This window comes from Polyodon spathula, chromosome 14 (assembly GCF_017654505.1).
Source record: "Polyodon spathula isolate WHYD16114869_AA chromosome 14, ASM1765450v1, whole genome shotgun sequence".
NCBI lineage: Eukaryota > Metazoa > Chordata > Actinopteri > Acipenseriformes > Polyodontidae > Polyodon > Polyodon spathula.
In genome coordinates, this window is record NC_054547.1 from 7,184,996 (window position 1) to 7,204,770 (window position 19,775).

The 19,775-nt window shown below is 38.8% G+C and overlaps 2 protein-coding genes and 1 pseudogene across 11 annotated transcripts in view; 2 read left to right on the top strand and 1 right to left on the bottom strand.

Moving 5' to 3' along the window:
* The window catches only part of LOC121326783 (single-stranded DNA-binding protein 3), a 38,356-nt gene extending 32,170 nt beyond the window's left edge, over positions 1–6,186 (top strand). For 2 of the 10 annotated variants that reach the window (XM_041270272.1, XM_041270281.1), the window contains 11 exons: positions 658–724; positions 912–988; positions 1,261–1,349; positions 1,482–1,530; positions 1,678–1,713; positions 2,575–2,629; positions 3,401–3,471; positions 3,929–4,007; positions 4,357–4,385; positions 4,748–4,849; positions 5,474–6,179. In XM_041270272.1, the coding sequence (XP_041126206.1) occupies positions 658–724; positions 912–988; positions 1,261–1,349; positions 1,482–1,530; positions 1,678–1,713; positions 2,575–2,629; positions 3,401–3,471; positions 3,929–4,007; positions 4,357–4,385; positions 4,748–4,849; positions 5,474–5,584 (765 nt within the window). In that variant the 3' untranslated portion in view covers positions 5,585–6,179. Of the gene's footprint in view, positions 1–657; positions 725–911; positions 989–1,260; positions 1,350–1,481; positions 1,531–1,677; positions 1,714–2,574; positions 2,630–3,400; positions 3,472–3,928; positions 4,008–4,356; positions 4,386–4,747; positions 4,850–5,413 lie in introns of all 10 variants that reach the window. The other 8 variants (XM_041270275.1, XM_041270278.1, XM_041270277.1 and 5 more) reach the window with 6 other exon arrangements.
* A 45-nt stretch (positions 6,187–6,231) lies between these two features.
* On the bottom strand, positions 6,232–16,824 carry LOC121326784 (39S ribosomal protein L37, mitochondrial-like). The gene is made up of 7 exons (XM_041270282.1): positions 16,307–16,824; positions 15,317–15,500; positions 14,215–14,330; positions 13,270–13,455; positions 12,820–12,974; positions 10,217–10,420; positions 6,232–8,355 (listed from the first exon to the last, which is right to left on the bottom strand). Exons 1-7 carry the CDS (start codon positions 16,698–16,700, stop codon positions 8,341–8,343), a joined length of 1,254 nt encoding a protein of 417 aa, XP_041126216.1. The 5' UTR covers positions 16,701–16,824; the 3' UTR covers positions 6,232–8,340.
* A 275-nt stretch (positions 16,825–17,099) lies between these two features.
* Positions 17,100–19,664, top strand: LOC121327082 (annotated as a pseudogene).
* Positions 19,665–19,775: the final 111 nt, after the last annotated feature.

The window sequence follows — 19,775 nt, forward strand, 5'->3', positions numbered from 1 at the left end:
TGCTAGTTACAGTTGTTCATCTGCCACAAAACATTGTGAGACCTGTTTAAAATTGCAAAGGGTGGTGCAGCTTCTGCCACCTGTTAGGTGGAGAAATGAGCCATAGAGTTCTTGGATCAAATCTAGGGTTAAATTGCAAGGGTCAGTCTCCAATTGTCCTTGTACCTATCCTCTTTCTCATCCAGAGCAAAACAAAAAGGGGCTTGTTCCTCTTATGTGAACTTGCCTTACTTCAGGGTGGGAGCCTTGAGACAGTGTTATTTATCTGTAACCAAACCTCTTTACGAGATGAAAAAATGCTTCTGAAATTGCTAAACATTAAATTGGTTCACTCCAAAGACACTACTAGAGGTACTTCATAACATAAAGGAATGCTGGAAATAAGCATCAGAATCTCTTTCCTTACTGGGATTTTATGTTTAAACTCACTCTCTGAGCTCAGAGCTAAAAACTCAATGCTAGCCTATGGCAACATACCTTGTTGCCTGAAGGGTCATAGTGTAGAATGTCAGAGCTATTACATGACATACTGGCCCTTGGCAGTGGGGATTAAAAAGCTAAAATCAGTGTTTTTTTCCAATGTATGTGATTCCTAACGGCTTGTAGGCTGCAAGGCACAAAGCGCAGAGTTGCTGACCTGTTTGCTTTCTCTTGTAGCCCCCAGGAGGCGTCCCTGGTGCTCAGCCACTGCTGCCCAACACAATGGACCCCACACGGCAACAAGGTGAGGTCCCTAGACTGGCTGCTTCCTGCTTTTGGGTCAATGTTGGTTTTTTTTTTTTGGTTTTTTTTTTAAATCATATTTTGCATTTGTGTAGGTAGTCTAAATGTTTGTTTGTTTTGTTTTATTTTTTGAGGAGGGTGTATCATAAAATACATTTTAAAAAATAGATGGAAATATTTTTTTCCAGGGCACCCTAACATGGGAGGACCAATGCAGAGAATGAATCCACCAAGAGGAATGGGCCCAATGGGACCTGGACCCCAGGTATGTTATGTCCATGTGTGCAACCTGATCCATTTACACAGTGTTCAGCACTGTAGAGTTTACAGTTATCAACCACCAGAAGCCTTGATTCTGACCAACTTTGACTCCATGCAAATTCATAAAAGTCCTACATAATCCCTTTGTATGGTTTCTCAGGGTTTATTTGCAGGAGTCATTCATCAGCATTGTAATCTTGACATTCCCATGCATTTCCCCCTGACTAACCCTCTTTTTTCTCTCTTCTCTTCTTGGGTTTCATCTCGTTATGGTAGTCTGATCCTTGGTTATCATTGCAGAACTATGGCGGCGGAATGAGACCTCCACCCAATTCAATAGGCCCTGGCATGCCTGGAATTAACATGTAAGATACAAAGGTTTTGTGTTCAAATTACGGTTTTCGACTAATTCCCGCGCCAGTTAGAAGCTGAATTTGAAACGCAGGAGTGTTTTTCAGACTGACTGTTTTGTTTTTGGTTTTGGTTTTTTCCCCCAGGGGTCCAGGGGCAGGCAGACCATGGCCCAATCCTAACAATGCAAATTCAGTAAGTATAATGGCGTTAGGGTCATCTTTGCTATTGGAGCCTGTTTGTAATTTCTATTTTGCAGACAGTTCCGTAGACCCTTTTGGTGAGATTTTATTTCAGTTTAAATGCAGAGTCATAGAGTGAAAAATATGTCTTTGTTTACAGATCCCATATTCATCTTCATCGCCGGGTGCGTACGCGGTGAGTATTTTAATTTTTTATTTGCTTTGACAGAATGTGCTATTCTCTGGGCAATGAGTCAAAATATCCTCTACTGTGGGAAGTGACTTTTTTTCCCATTTGGGGGGAAAACTACTTGCAGAAGCCTGCTGCTGCTGGAGAAAAATGAGTGGCAGAGTTCCAGTTTCTTACAGTATCCCAGAAACCAACACTACAAAGGAAAAACCCCATAGCATAGAAAAACACCACCCTTTAACCCTTTCACCTCTGGAATATGGAATAATCTAACTCCAAAACACAACTGCTTGATCTCTAATCTATTACAAAAACAGCAAATGCAAACTTCTCCTGTTGTATTTTTATATTTTATCGCTGCTTATTTAAGGACTGATTGGTGAAAGAACTGGAGGTAATGGGGTTAAAATGCTTTTCCTGCACCATTGTAGTCTTTAAGTCACCAGTACATGTAGACCAGACCGGAGACTGATGGCTGATAATTAACTGCTATGCTGATAAGAGTAGGCGCTGAGACGTGATAGTTTCTGCCAATGCCAGAGGTGCCAGGCTCTGACCCATGTGGACCAGTATCTCAACCGCGGTGCTTCTCCTGTATTTATATAGAGTCTATGTGGAATGTGCAACTCTTTAGTTGTGTCTGTTACAGGAGATAATGTTTGGATACAAGACTCATTTTTTCACATTGGCTTAAATGCAATATGCATCAGTGTAGTGTAGCATATCAGGCGTTTTGGTAAGAGATTAATGGTTGGCAGAGAACCAAGATAAGGCATTGTTGCTGACAGCAGCACGATCCCCTGACCTATTGCAGTGTATAATCTTGTCCAAGCCGCTTCTGATGTAGTTTGAATCCTCTGTCTGCAGGGTCCCCCTGGTGGAGGAGGTCCTCCTGGCACGCCTATAATGCCAAGCCCAGCAGGTACACCTTTACAATCTTTCTCTATACCAGCCAGCGTACTCTGATTTACATGCAGACGTTTCCTTTCAAGCAGCTGCCACATGGTCTGCGTTAACTTGAAATACAAATGCCCCAGAGCAGCCACTTCATTCTCCCAATAACTGTAATGGAAATGAGGGGTCCCATTTATTTAAACGCACATTATTTTTAGCCTCTACTTCTTATTTCTTTAGATTTAGTACCCCATCACTTTACACACATGCCCTAGGTTAAAAACAAATGTGAAAGGTAATTCCAGTTAGGACAGTCATTGATGTTAGTTAAAAATAACCATGTGTGTGTTTTTGTTTTTAGTTAAACATAACCGCTTGTGTGTGTTAAGTTTAGAAACGTTAAATATCAAAATTTGAACATGGAATCTTTCGATTCTATAGGAGGAGGGGTGAGATTTTCTAATAAATGTTTTCGATAGCGTTTACTGTCCGAACATTGAAGATGTAAAGCTCCTTGTGTACAGAGTGAAGTGCTAAGGACTGTGGCTTAGGGAGATTTTTATTTTCTTTGTTTCCCCAATCCAAATATTTAATGCATGTTAACACAGCATGTATGTTTAACATTGAAATAGCGGTACAGTTTATTCAAATCAAAAGGATTTTCAATTGGGTTTTAATTAACAAGAACGTGCAAGTACTCTGGTAGCTGAATGGAATGCAGGCAATTCAGATCAAGTGCTTCTAGCGTTCTAATTAAAGCAAGAGATTAACAGTGTTTCTTCACCTTTTTGATGTACAGATTCAACAAATTCCAGTGACAACATCTACACAATGATTAATGCTGTACCACCAGGAGGAAACCGAACAAATGTATGTTTTTTTTAATCTTTATTAATCAATATTTTAACAGTTTTAATGGCCACTGTAGATACTTCCTTTACTCTTGCTAAGCCCTGCACTCATAAATGTAATTGCCGCTAATTAAGCATTACCCTGTGTAAAGTCAAGGTTATGTTACCTTCAGCTGTAAAGGGCCTTTTGACACCCACTTTGGTTGGTTTCTGGACCACAGGGCAGGGCTTCTAACACTTCAGTGCTTCGATGTGTTAAACATCATCCACCAATACTGTTTGCATTAAGGTGACAAAAAAATAGTTTTCAATCCAAGGCAACCCCTACTCCTTCAGGTCACAGTGATCTCAATTTAACCCCATGGGGAGCTGCACCTAATTGAGTTGCTCCCTGGCCTCTCTTCTTGGCAAGCCATTTGTCACTTTGTCTGCCGTCTGCGCTGGCTGTGTGACCGTGTCTCTCTCTTCCTTCCCAGTTCCCAATGGGCCCCGGCTCCGACGGCCCCATGGGGGGGATGGGCGGAATGGAGCCACACCACATGAACGGATCATTAGGTAAGCCAAGCCTGCGAGTGAGATTGAGCGGAATTTAATACAGCAGACGCTCAACACACCATCAGTGCTATTGATCTGCAATGGAAGCCTGTTATGAGGAGCGAGTTGTTCTTGCTAAGAGCACTTGATGTGTTTATTGTAGGAATTTATCTAATTTTAAAGCTATCATTACTTTATTTAGATGAAAGGACAAATGCTATGAAAAGCAAAGTATTACAGTTCTGCATTTAATTATAGCAGTTTTTCATTTGGGCACTTTCCTGTCACCTTTTTTTAAATTTAGTTTTTTAAAAAACAGAAGGTTATGTATTTAATAACAAATACTCCTTTTGCTTAAATTGTTTTTCAGGGTCGGGAGATATAGATGGACTCCCTAAGGTAACCTTTTCTTTTATTTCATCCCCAATTGAAAGCTGTTTCTTCTCTCAGTGTTTAGTGGAGGATCAGCATCAGGATTTTGTTTTTATTGTTAATATTATATTTATCTAATTTTGTTTTAATTATAACAATAACAGCTGTACTAGATTTTTAAATACTTTAATGATGTCCAGTCGCAACCATTGTATTTTGTCAAATGTAAATGGTTACATTATTTAAATTAACTCAAGATTATTTACAATTTATGAATGCATGGGAACAATCAGTAATTGTTCAAGATTTTGCATTAACCCTACAGTTGATTCGTTTGGTTGGCATGTATTGATTTCTTGTGGTGTTCACCACTCCTCCGCCCCCTGCAGAATTCTCCAAACAACATAAGTGGCATTAGCAATCCCCCAGGCACTCCGAGGGATGATGGCGAGCTTGGAGGCAACTTTCTCCACTCCTTCCAAAACGACAATGTGAGTGAACCCTTAGATCGCTCCTGTCAAACATCGTGCTTATATTAAAAGGCAAATGTAAAATAAATGTAATGCAGCAAGTACATATTTAATGTAAACCTGTCCTAGTATTAGTTAATCTAGCATTTAATCAAAATGTTGAACCCTGTAGATGGCGGTGTTGTACCACAAGCACTAAGCAGTTATTTTACCAGGTGTTGGGGGGCGGGGGGCGGGGGCACAACTTAAGAGTGCTAGTTTCTGCATTGTAAATGGTAATTGTAGTAGGAAAACCTGAATGAACAGATCTAAGGGACTGGACACGTGTGGCTGCTTTTTCAAAGTGGCTTTGTCATTCACATGTATTGGAACAGATATTATCTGTTGAAGGATTGGGAGTCTAGTAAGAAGCAGGGGCCAGTATTGTTCAATTGTTTTATTGCAGGTTGACTTAGCTAGTGATCAGTGTTTTTAAGCCAGTGTGCTTTCTTGCTGTGTAGACTGCTCGAGTTGCTGTACTGTGTGGTTGTGTATTTGTATAGCAGCTTGGTTCCAAACCAGTTATCCTGTGTTGCTTTCTTTCAGTATTCTCCCAGCATGACGATGAGCGTGTGATTTCCCTCCCACCCCTCTCCCCCTCCCCAGGACAAGAATGAGTCAGCCATCATCTGGAAGATAAAAGAGAGTTCGCAAGAAGCAGCTAAACATTTTGGCAAGGAACCGGGGAAACACCCCGAATTTAGTTTCATGCAATAAACGAAACAAAAGGCTGAACTTCTTGCATTCCATAAAAAATGAAGGACATTTTCGAGACATATGACAAAACTTATTTGGTAGGGTTATATATATACATGACACATTTTATTATTTTAATTATTTACTTTTCAAGCGAAATACAGAGCGCCTCTAGCACCTGACTTGACCTCCTTTGCTTTGTCCTTAAACCTGTTGTATGTATGTCTGTGCTGTGCCGCGCAGGGAAGCTAGTCTAGGTATGAGAAATCACCTTGTCAGTGTTGTAGCTACTTTGTAAAACCTGGACAGTTTTACACATGCACTGTGGTTTCCTTTTGAATACAGAAAGAAAAACCAGACTGTTGGCAATTCTGAATTGTGTCTTTATTTTGGTAAACTGGCTCCTTCATCTAGCTACAAGGTTTCCTCTTTCAAGAAGCATCACAACCCTGCCTCCTATGGAATTCTTTGCAATGAACTGTGGGACAGAAATTCAAGATGCCTTGAAGTGGATGGTGAATCTTATTGTTTTTGTTTTAAGTTTGTCACATACCTGTGATAGCCATTGGACATTTTTACGTGGGATGAATACATTTTGAAAGCTTTTTTATTTGGCTTTTTATTTATCTTTTTAAATAAGTGTTTGTTTTTTTTTTAAGTTAGTGATTTTAAGAGACCATTTAAAATGTTTACTGTCTTAGGGTTTCTGTGTCATTTATTATTTCTTTTTTTTTCATACACTGATATCCCTGTAATGCATTTGTGTCCTTTTTCATTTCCGATTTTGTTTATAACTGCCGTTCTGTAGGTGTGCTGTTAAGACAGACAGTTAATCGACTTCAACAGAACAGTAACACAAACCGGCTGTAAATTGACACAGTGTGAAAGATGCAAATCTATGTACAGTACACTGCCTGTAGATGGGCTTTTTCTTTCTCGTTTTGTTTTTCTATAGAAAAGTCCACTTCTATAAAGTGTATCCTGTTGTGTATAATATATTATCTGCCTGACATACCATTGTGCTGATTCTTGAACATTGTAGCTGTTTCAGTGTTTCTTACCTTGTCGTCCTGGTTAAATGAGAGAGAGAGAGAGAGAGAGAGAAAGTAATTATACATTGTAGTTTTGTTCAATATTTGTTAATGTTTTATCAAGGGATTGTTTTGTCGTCATTCCCCCTCTCCCCTCCCACCCCCCTCCCCAAAGAAATTTATATCCATGTGTCTGAGTGCAAGTTATGAGATAATTTTCATACTATTAATTGGGGGATGATTTTAAATGTATTTTATTGTTTTAGGTCTGTAGGCTTTTACTGGACATTTAAACATGCCGAGGGTATTTTAGTATGGGATTCTCATCGTTTCAGACGGATTAGAAAATGCAAAATGAGATTTGTTGAATTGCTGTGTACCCTTGGTCTCCAAGATGGGTTGCTTTTTTATTATTTTTTTATGGCTTTTTATTTTTTTGTTTGTTTATACCGAAACAATCACCTGGTAATGTAATTTTACAATAGCTAAATTATTTGTCTTCAATGGACTGGGATGGAATGAAACCTTTTTTTTCTTTTTTTGTTCCCTCCCCCACACTGTAATAAATATAAAGATGAAAAACTCTTGCAGACCTGTTTTTTTATTATTATTATTTTATTTTCACGGCACTGAAATCTTAAGTCTGGTTATAGCTAATGTGCAGTGTTGTTCCAATTGCGTATTGCAGTTTAGCATACTGGGTTCAATATCATCATCCTTGGTTTTGTAGGGATAATATTTTTAGCAGGCTGCTGATTAGATAGTTGACAATTGATTTCAGTCTGACTCGCAGTATGCTCTTTTTCAAATGGTCTTGGCGAGGATTGATTATGGACCAGTGTTATGCCAAATCAGTCCTGAATCATGGTAATATCTGAAAAGAGCAGGGGTGACCCTTCCAGTTCCTGGTTTTTGTTACTCCAGGACCTTTTATAGAACACAGGGTTTTATTGTAACTGTATGTACATTTGTTTTTTGTTCCACAATTGTGCAGGTTTACTACATGCTGACTCTATACTGTATTGAGATATTGCCTGTGTTGCAGGGGTGACTAATGCTGGACTCGCTCACACACATTCAAACCAGAGTGTTCTGCTTCTACATTCAGGCCTCAAGGTAATGCTGAAATTTGTGTAGCCCCAGATTTGCTGTGTGCAGGCAGATTTTGAACTTGCAACAAATCATGGCTGAGCAGAAATATGGGAAGATATTGAAAGGGGGAGGTCATCCTTGGGTCATTGCAGGCTGGGATGGCTTGATATAAAGTAACATGAACGAGAAGCAAAGCAAATGAAAGTCATGATTTGAGAAGATGTAATTTGCAATGTCCCTTCTGTGAACATGGGCACATCAGCTTATTTCTTAGTGCTTTGTTAGGATCAACGCAGCAAATTGTCTGAGAGCGGTACAGTACTGTGTATGTGTGATTGGTTGTACACAGGTGTAGTTGGTGTATTGCAATAATAACACACAGTTAAAGTTCAATAAAACAGCTCCTTTATTTGGCTGGGATGCGTGTTAACAACACTTAAATAAGCACGGGCGCTACACAGCCCTGTGTATCGCTTCGTGCAAAACAAGGGTTTACAGTCCCGAAAACGAGACGCTTTAACACACATCACAGGCACGGTCACTTCTCCCGATTAGTGAGTGCTCTTGTGGAGGTGTGGTGAAAGACATACATGTTGTGACTAAGTGGTGCACTGCAGTCCGGGTTTAGTGCTGGCTTGTAGCGACAGCTCCCGGCTAGTGCTTAGCCATCTAACAAAGACAAATGACAAACAGTTAGCACATCAAGCAAACAAAACACGAAACACTCATGATAATTACGTCAGTTTCCTTTTTGGTCAAATCTTGTGACCACATCAAAGGAACAGATCACTAGGGCCACTTCACCATAATACCCTGCACCACACCCTCTTTCGGTGGCGCGGCCAATCACGTCTCCTCCAATCTGTGACTGACACATCGTCTACCGTATTAAGGCAATGACTTCTGGTTTTGTGGCCCCGCCCCCTTCCTGGATGGCTGGCTCCCGACTGACCCTGGAATGAACTGCCAACCCGTCCATTACAGTGCACTCTGCGCTGGTTATACAGTGTCCTCGGGGGGGGGATTGTAGAGTAGGATTAATTCACTCATAAGTCCAAATAGTTTTTTGTCTGACTTGTTCATCATATAACACTGATTTAATGAAGGGCCCTTTTATAGCAACCTACATGTACGGTTTACTGTCAACAAGGCCTGTGCATTCACTGAATTTGTAGTCAAGTAATGAGGGAGCACTTTACTGTAGAAAATGGTTACATATAGGGGGCTGTCCTTATGTACACACAAACAAACCTATTATATGTTAACAGTTATAGAGCAGCTTAATTACATAATGTAAACTTTAAGGGTGCAGCTTACAGTTCATGCTCTTAAAAACAAATATGTATCTAAAGATTTTATATTAACTACTGGGATCAAATGTTTCATTGTTGTAAATTTACAGATGTTTGATTTACCTTTTATGATAAAATTCATACAGTACTATACAAATTTATTTAGATATTAAAACCACAACACTTGCAAATATAAACTTTATTTTTTCTTAGATGCTGTATTGGTTAAAAAAAAAAAAAACGGCAGAAACAGCATCCCTTTGTAATGCCTTTATTATCAGAGTATTCTAGGAATAATGGCAAGTGCAAAATCTCAATTTAGCTCTGATCCATTTTCTTCTATCCTCCAATGTGGTGGGTGGAAGGTTGGTTATTGTGAGAAGCACAATGTCACTGTTGCTAGGTCAACACCACCCTGGTGCAGAGCTGGTTTTGGTAAGAAAGTCACACAGGATCACACAGCTCCATCCAAGTACAGTGCAAGAAATTTCTTGAATGTCTCTGGCAATGAAGGGTACGTTTTGACCTTCGAAGGTTCGGAACACATTACCGAAGAAAGGTTCGAACCTTCAATGGTACTAATTTGCATAATGTATTGGTGACCTCACCAGAGCTAGTTGATGGAAAGTCCTATTATTTTATAGGTAATCCATATAAACATTCACATGTAGTTTAAAATGTTACATAAAACAGCAAACATGTTTATATAATTTGAATAAAAATACAGTTTATTTCCATGTAATTGATGCTGCTTGATGCTGCTTGCCATACACGGCAGCAGCGCCATGTAGAGTTGCTACATATAACGATTTGGTAGTGAATTTTAAAAACGCTTTTGTTTATGTAATTGTTTATGCATTATACAAATCCAAAGATCAATGTTTTGCATGACTGACATTTATTGTGTGATTTTTACTCACACATTGTCAAACGATTTCTGTTAAAGGGGGGGGGGGGACAGTGCATGTGTGCCACCTGATGAACCTTCGAAGGTTTAAAACTACCTTTGAGTTCCTAATTAGCAAACAAACCTTCGAACACAGCCCTACAAATAATCATTCACATCTCCACTTCACCGTCCACCCATTTCTATTACAATAAAAGCAACGCATCTGTAAATGGTTTCTACCATTTGTAATTTCAAACAATACACAGTGTTAATTCAGATAACTTTGTGACTTACATGAGTCACTTCAAGAAACTATGCTCAACAAAAATGTGTGTTTTTAGATACTTACTGTGACAGCTTTCTTTTTAATCAAAGGGCGACATTTTGCATAGTCATACAGGAGCTGATCTTGATCCATCCAAATCAGGTTTTTCACCCCAGTGTCTGGGCCTAGGTCTGTGGTGTTCAGCTGAAGCACGATGAACTGGAACAGTCTGCCATCTGTGGCAATGCTCTGCACGACAACAGGCTGCTCCAGAACCTGAGGGTGCTCCTGCTGAGACAAGAAATGCTCTGTATGAGGGAAATGGAGTTCATCTTACAACATGACACTGGAGCTCTACAGCATACAAAGAAAAGAGGTGTGGATGCTGAGATGTCTGCTTCCTGTTGTCAGTGGTTCACATTGCAATGCTGTTTTAAAAGATCTGCCCTGCTTTTACAGCTGTCCAATCATTAGTGAGCAGAGGCGGGGCATAAGTATGCTAGGGTAAGTGTATGAATAGCTGAATTTAACGCGATATTGCTAATATTATCGAGCGTTATTATTGAACTTTTGAAGTCATTTTTAGAATTGCTTTTTACAAATTAAAAACCACAAATGTCATCAGACAACAGAGACATCATAGTGGATTTGGTTTCGAATCAATTTCCAAGAACTTTTTCAGGAAAACTGAAGAGTTAAAGGGAGGTATACATGACAAATACCAGGACCCAGGAAGAGAAGAGGCACACTTGCCACGGAGTACGACAGCACGTTAAGCAATCGCTTGTCAATAGCCACAGTATTCTTGGGTACCGCTAACAAGATTCAGAACGAATAAAAGCAGAACTACAGGAAGCCAAGTACGTAGCTGTAATGGTCAGAGATGAAAGTGAGTAGAAGTAAAAAAAATTAAAAAATAAAAAAAGTGGCAGGAATTTGTGGCTCAGGAATCCAAACTGAACGAAGTTTAGATTCAGATTACACCTGAAATTAGAATGTATACCAAATAAGAAGTGAATTTTAACTGCTGCTTTCACAAACCCAGAGATGCCAACACTTGAGACAAAACAGCACCTGCCAAGCAAAATTAGGTATTTTTTTTGTCAGGATGGCAAAATAGGGTCTGTGAAACTTGGTGCAAGTATCCAGTCAAATAAAGTTGAGGGAAATGATATATTTAGTTTCCAGTGAAATCCATTTTTTCTTACCTGTGCACAAGGGCTGAAATAAATGCTGTACAGCATGTCTTTTCTTTTAATGTTCTTGTTCCTTTGGATCTCAAATGCAACTTGTTTAGATCAGAAAGTCAATCCCTTTTAATTGTTAAAGGTCAAAAAAGAACTATGTACACTTTCAATTGTTCTTGTTAATTTCTATTTTTGTGGCACCTTCCTTTCTCCTTGTTTCTGAGCTTTAATAATAATAATGTCCTTTCCTGGAATGTGGCTGAGGCATAATTGGGTAATTGCCTATTTTTTTTAACTTAAAGGGTCCATGTACAACTTTTTTTTTTTAAACTTAACGTTCTGTTAATATGGGAATCAAATGTCGGGCAGCTTCTTGTTTTTCAAAAGATGCTCATTTAATTTAATCATGGGGTGTATTTTACAATTCACTCGATCAGCATGTTTGTCTCCATCGACATCAGGTCACAAAGAACAAGCAGCTAACAGGCTGTAGTTACTGTGATGAGTATGTATTCTACATGTTTTCTGCAGTGAATATGGCTTTCCAACACCTCCATAATTCACATAACTCATACGCAGGTACTCATACGGACCAATTAAAAAACGACGCAATAAAAAATGTAATATTTTTTTTAAAAAAATCAGGAAATGTGTCGCGCCCCCCCCCCCCCCCCCCCAAGTCTCTGCACTGATCACATCAATAGTCCCAGCAGGCCGAGTAAAAGTGGAAAACCACTAATCAGCAGAGATTTTTCATCGTTTTTTTTGTGTAGCAACTTTCCTTGACAAAATCTTAAAAGATAACTATACTAGAGTAATGTGTGCCAATTTTTGGTTTAATCGGCGTAGTGGTTTGGGAGAAGAATATCTTCGTACATCATGCAGCATGGCCGCCATACCACACAACCTATCAGCTTCTTACTAACACCTGTTAATCTTGGACTATCCCTCAAAAAGTATACCAACTTTCAGCACTCTGCAGTTTTCAAAAGAGGAATTTTTACATTTAGGCAAAATTGTTTTTTTTCAATCCAATATGGTAGCCAAACCATGTGACCTACAACATATGTTCAATTAACATTTCCCATAAGCACCTACCGTCCAACTGAATTTCATCAGTTTTAAAGTAACTTTTGGTGGAAAGAATAAGAATCCCAACAATAACAATAGGCATCTTTAAAAAGACCAAATTCCCATTAGGCTGCTTTTTTTTTTTTTTTTTTTTTTTTTTAGATTCTATTGATTTTTTAGTATTATGCAGAACAGTCGCAAAAAGACTGTTACTTTTATTAAAAATGTGCACAGATGAATCAACCAATTTAATCAACTAATGCCCATAAAATTAACCAATCGAAAATGTTATATCGAGTGACATCCCTAGTTATTATGGAACAGATTAAAAGTCACAACACAGAAAACTAATAATATCCTGTACACTTCATTTGCACCTGTAATTTTACACTGTCCTGAGACCATTAGTAAGATGCTGTCGCCACGTACCCCGTAGAGAGATTTGGCCCTGGCCAGAGCATTTCCAAAAGCAAACATGATCATCTTGGCCCGGAGTTGCTCGGGTTTAAACTTGGCAGCAGAGTCCTCCGTCTCAATGAAGAACAGAGTGTGTGCGTGTGGATAAGGATACCCATCTCTGAATCCTGAAAACCAAGTAGGTACAAAACATAATGGTGCATCATATAAGCTTTGTTCATGCAGGTTGCAAAATGTATAAACCTTTTTTTGTTGCTGCCAGTGGGCTAAAGGCAAATCCAAACAGGACAAAGTATGTAATGAACCAAACATGTTTTGTGTCTTAAATAGCAATGAGATGTCATAATCGGTAATTACAGAGGTTCTTACTACTGAATTATTGGATACTTAATAAGAATATTATGATGCCTTTACAATCCTTAATTGAATTTGATTCTGAAAGCATTCAGCTTCAAGGCCTACCCGTGTCATTTTTCTGATCGTACACATATGTAGACTGCAGATCAATGGTGGGAGAGATGGGGCAGAAAGTCTCCAGAGTGTGGTTTTCGGTGGCCAAAACTTCACCACTCTGGATCACCTCTGGCAAAGGCGTCATGATGTTCAACAACATTCCAATCAGGCCTCGTACTTGGAAAACATCGGACTCTAGAGTAAAGAAAATAAATAACCATGTTGCCTCATACACAGTCGGATCATTTATTCTGTATGCTAAAAAATATTTTCCAATGAATAGCAGTAAGTCACTACTAATAATTTAGAGGGTCCTTTATGGATACAGCTTGAAAACTAGGGTGGTTTGCTTTGTAGATAATGACCACACCAAGGAATATATACTGTATATACTAAACGCAGCAACCATCATCTCAATGAAGTAATAAAACATTTGTTCTACAATAAGCTACCTCTTTAACTATTTACTATTTGCAAAAAGCACCATTCCTTTTTGTAAACCGAGAGCATGTAGTCACTTGGAAACTTCAGCCCTTAATAGCTTTGCACACACAGACACTTCGAGCGGTCTTGTAAGGTCATGTCAACGAAACCTGAGTACGCTGTAAAGGTTTCACTTAGACAAGCCGATCAGGTAAGCAAGGTGTATTTACCTGGACCTGGGTCTTTGCAAATACTTGCATTGGTTTGTATTTGTCAAATCTGACCTAGTCAGGTCGAGCCGCAGAATCAGAACTAATAAGGCATAAAATAAAAGGTAGGTCAGTTTGTTCAACACAATATTCAATGGTTTCCTATTGGTTAAACAAAAGTAAGCGTCATTACTTACTGACCAAACCAGTCCACAATCATTTGTAATTCCCTTGTGTTGTGTACTACTGTTTCCATATCCTTGCACTTAGTTCACCTCTCTGTGCCCTGCATTAAGTTTTAAATAAACAAATGGAGTCTAACCTTGGTTCCACAATGCCGCCACTCTATAATTTTCAGCCAGTATACTCTTGGAAAGGGATGTGTGTTTTAATTGCAGAGTCCCGCACAAGTGCAGCAAATCCCGGAGCAGCACAGGACTTAAATAAATTAATAATAATAATAATAATAATAATAATAATAATAATAATAATAATAATAATAATAATAATAATAATTCCTTCAATGTTTTTGTTCTAAAAACTGATTGTCTTGAGCTAGCTGCTAATCAATAACATGCTATATCATCATCATTTTCTTTCCCCATTTCTGAAAATTGAGGAGATAATGTTGGCAAGGACTCTGACAGAATTATATCAATCTAAACACACAACTGAAGGTTTTGGTCTCTACAGTCTCTATGAAGCTGACACGTCAGAGGCTGTATGCCAGTCAGGCCATTCTTTGGTTGATGCCCACTGCCGAACAAGGCTAACAGACTTATAGAATACAGCTGCCAAATTGTAATCCAATACCCAAAAGCATTTGGACCAGGGCTTCCCAATGCTGCTCCTGGGGACCCCCTATGTCTTCTGGTTTTGATTCCAACTGAACTTAATTAGACCCTTAATTGAATTAATAATTTGCTTAAGTAGACCTTTATTTGTTTTCAGCTTTTAAAAAGCTGGTGATTTCAAGTTAGCTATAACATTTTATAAGTAACTTGAACTGTGCAACTTTTTAGGTTCTGATAACAGTTAAAAAGGTCTAACTAAACACATTATCAGTTCAATTAAGGGTCTAGTTAACTAACTGAGAGCTCAGTTGGAATGAAAAACCAGAAGACACAGGGGGTACCCAGGACCAGGGTTGGGAAGCTCTGATTTGAAGAAGCTCAGCTTCTCACCTGAAAACCAATGTAGAAGCCATATTGTTAGTTCTCTTGTACATTTCACCTGAGATGGATATATATGATTATTTAACACCTTAACATCACAATTAATGGTTTGCTACCCAAGATAAGTCAACAATATCAGACAAGCGCAAGACTTGGTGATCAAACTTCTGTGTATTGGGACAGAACCATTACCACAGTAATGCTGAGCGCAGTTTCAACATCACTACAGACAGTTTCTTGTGAGCTCACCAAAATCTGTCACGTTTGGGTCTTATTGCAGTGGTGTCCCAAAAACATGAGTGGCGGATTGCTTGCTGGACACGCTTGCCCTGGTCCTCGATCTGATTGGCTGGGTCCTCAGCCAATGACAGGATGTGTTCAGGAAGACCCTGTATCAGTTTGGACTTGGTTAACCACAGTGCTTGTCTGACACCTACATGAGAACAAACAAAACCTGTAAGTGCTGTACTTGCCAAGTTAGCTATCCCTACCAATATCCTTAGAATACATGCCTAATCTGGTAAAAAAATAATAATAATAATAAAGTAAAATCTATGGGCAAACTTTTTGTAGTTTAAGTAACACAGTCTAAATCGGCATCTTCTAAACCTGCTAGAACTAAATGAGTAGATTGGTTCGTTTTGTATTAGCAGCCAGAGAGAAAAAAACTGAATAACTGAACATGGTTAATTTCTGAGGAGTATGTAATAGTTACCCCGGCGACTCGGGTAACTAAGGCTGAAAGCACGCGTCCTCCGAAACGTGGTCCTACCAACCCGTAATTTTTCGCACTGCGGATCCACAGCGATGCCACCAGACCTACAGCGCCGGAGGACAACACGGATCTGAATGGCCCTATATGTCACAGGGGTCGCTAGTGCGCGGTGAACCATGGATTGCCCTGCCGATTTAACCCCTCCCTCCCCGGGCGAAGCTTGGCCAATTATACGCCGCCCCCTAGGAACTCCCGGTCACGGTCGGCAATGACAGCCTGGATTCAAACCTGCGATCTCCAGTCTATAGGGCGCATAGTAGTTACCCCTTTTAACATATATATTACTCACCAAACTATCTGAAAAGGTAAAGTTTCAACAGAACTATTAAAAAAAAAAAAGTTCCCCTAATTAAACGAGACATGACTGCAGTATCTGGTTACATGGCATTTTCTTGCACTATGGGTACTCCTGGGAAGGAGACAGTCCAAATACAGTGTTTGAAGCCGCTCTACTGAAAAGTTACCTTCCAATATTTTTGTTCTCTGATTAAATACGTAACAAGGGTTTGCTTTGTGCAGCTTCATCTCTTCATTTTTAGGTCCCCGATAATGATGGGGGTCGTGCCAGTCTCTTCGCCAGTCAGGGAATACGGGTTTTGCCAGTCCTGGCACATAATGCATCCTGTCGGCGTAAGTGACGCGCTCCAGACCTGGGATGTCAACGGTCTTCTTCTCTATCCTTGAAGGAGGACCCCTTCCAAACAAGGCACATGTCACCGAGAAAAACCTGCGCCCACTAACATCACATCTTCTACTGTGTGAATAGTTTCCAAAAGCAGATCTCGCAGCGTTACCTACTTGAACCACTAACAGCATTGGTTCGGTAGACCTAACCCCGTGCTGTATGACTTTGGACATATTTAAATGGTTACGCTTATATTACAGAGCAATTCACATCAGAAGACAGCTGATGTGTTCACAATGACCTATTCTTAAACCTCTTTATCCCAACCCCCCAAAATGTCATTATGTACTACAGGAGGCAACCATTTTTCATCACACTCAGCATTGTGGGTATTGAACTCAAATTGTAGGTAAGGGGCCGTGAAGAAATTCAAATTATGTTGTAGAAGGAAAATATTTTTGTTGGGGGAAATAAAATTAATCATGAGGGTTTTTTTGTATAAAACACCCTAAAAAGAGAGGGGTGTATTATGCACGTATGCACAGAAAATGTCTACTGCTGTAGCTAACCACTAAGGAAACCTCACAACACTGTAATGAAACCTGTACACTGTTAAGCTTGTTTTGCGAACTATGGGAAAAGTGGGTAAAACATCTATTTATAGTATAAATGATATATCTACAATGATGATGATGATGATGTAGCTAAAAGGTATACAATTCCACAACATCGTAAATGCATAATTTAACAGTGTTATGAAAAAAATTCAGTCGTCCCTAACGGAAAAAATATATATTTTGTTAATATATTGGCATATATCATTTTAGTCTTAAGGTTTTTAATAATCTTGAATGTTCATTTGTGTTTTTTTGTTTTGTTTTGTTTTGTTTTTTTTTTTTTTTTTTTTTTTTTTTTTTTGCATGATTTATATATTGTACAATATAATGTTTTATATAGGCATATATTCTATAATACATTTTGTAATCTTCAATATATTGAAATATGTTAATCAATATATTACATTATATTCACAATGTATTTCCGTTCCGTAAGGGTTTGCTAGAACGTTGCAAGAATTGTGTAATTATGTTCTTGTACAAAACAGTATTTTAATGGAATGCATTTTAGATAATTATAACTCAGTTGATACATACATATATGCATACATGTCCTTGTAGCCTCACTTATTAGGTTGCATGTTATTTTTTTTTTCAAATGTTATGTTTTGTTTTTAGATTGACAACAAGAATATTTCATTTAAAAAACACTGTTAAGATATGAACTATTGCTACAAGCTGTACGCACAGTCTGATTTGTTACAGCATGAATTAAGGTATACAGTACGATCCTGTCTAAACATGAACACCATGTTCTTTATACTAGTAGCAAGTTAGGTCTCCCAAGGGTTGCCTATATCTGGCAAGTTCCCATGGGAGCTCTATGGCTCAGAAAACTGGCCCCTGCTTTTTCTATTGGACATAAGTGTTTTCAATAGTGAATGTTGTAATCATATCAACCAATGTGTGCATTTATTTTGTTCCCCATATAACCAACATATGTGTACTTTGCTGTAAGCTGTAATTATGTGATGATGAAGTCTGGCTTCTATTAAAACCAAAGGAGCCCTTGCCCTCTCAGTGCTGTGGCAGCAGCTGTAAGCCCTGCGTGTTTGATATATATGAGCATGAATTGGAAAAAATGGAACAGAGCAAGAGAGAAGGGGGACATTGAACTTCTCGCTGGAAAAAGGAAGACCCCGATGGTAAAAACGGAAACATGCTATTCTGTATAATATTGTTTTCTTCTCAAGCTGAGGATGGATATTGCCGATTGTTCTTCAAAGGAGACAAAATAGATTCCCATCTGCTTTGTGAGTCTTAAAATACTGCACGCAAAACCAAAGCAGGACCTCCAGTACAAATAATTACTGCTCAAATCATTTTAAGGGTTTTCAGCGTTTTTATCTCAAACTCCCAAGAAACAAAACAATAACTGGACTAGTTTGTGTGCTGATTTCTGTTTTCCGTTCAGAAGAAACCCAGACTTCGGAATCGGATACGCGAGTGTTTTAAAAGAAAGCAGCCTTGAACTAACCTTCAGAAGTTATTTTTACAGAAGAGTGATGACGCACTGATCAATCCAGAGAGTTTCAATGCTTTCCAGGTCTTTGAAGAAGCCGAGGGAGGCTGCCTCCCTTTACAGATTCAGAGTGCCAGATGGTGTCAGCCTGAAGCTGAGTTTAGGACGGCATCTTGTCTTGAGGTACTGTGTCTCTTTCTGAGTGTAAAACACTGTGTGACAATGTGTCTGTTTTGCTAATAATTTCAAATGTACTCACAGAGGCACTGTAGATGGGTTGGAAGTGCAGCGGGCATACACCCCAGTTAACAGAGTGAATACAGAAGGATACTTTGAGGTTTTGATCAAGGTACTGTAGAAATGGAACTTTTATCAGAACATCCAGTTTGTTTTAAATATGTTAGAAATGCTTCTTTGAGAGGTTGTGTGAAAAAGAACAGCTACAAAGTTATGCCATACCGACCGGACAATGAAGAAGGTGAAACCTTTGTAACACTGACAGGCTGCTTCAGAACCTATGAAGGCATCTACGTGAAATCACTTCTTCAAGAGCAGTCATTGTACTGGAATGTTAAAACGTTCTATGTTCTGAGCAAGGTGAGTAATACAAAATCTTATAACCCTACACAGTAGTACATAATAAGGGGGTAATAGACAGCTGTTGTAGATTCCTTCGATGGAATTACCTATAACACGTTGGTATCCAGTGTTGTTTTATTGTGTGTCGATTGCATTTAGGAGGAAACGCTTGAAAAACCTTGCATGGAGTTACTGTGAGAAAACTCATCTGGGTCGACTGAATAAAGACTTTGGCGAGCTCTTGCAGGAAAGCCCCCTTTGCACTCATATGTGGCTCCGTCACATTTAATCAAGATGTGCTCAACTATCTGAGAAGTGCAGAACTGGATGGGGATTCCTGTTTTATGTTTTAAGTTCTGTGCAATATGAATTCATGCTGTGCAAGCAATATGTACATAATTTTGATCTTTTATTTAACATCATGTAATCATGACACTACAAAATGATATTGCAAAAATTTACCAGAAGCCATAAAGTAGTCCAGCATTTCATATTAGATTTCAAAGTGTCACATTTTCCAATGTTTGTCAGTTTTTCATTAGGCGGTATGTAATTGAATATGGTAATGTGTAATTAAATATGTTAACTCATATTTTAATATGTTAATGTAACATTATTCAGCAGGTTTCATTCGAGGTTATGTGTTAATT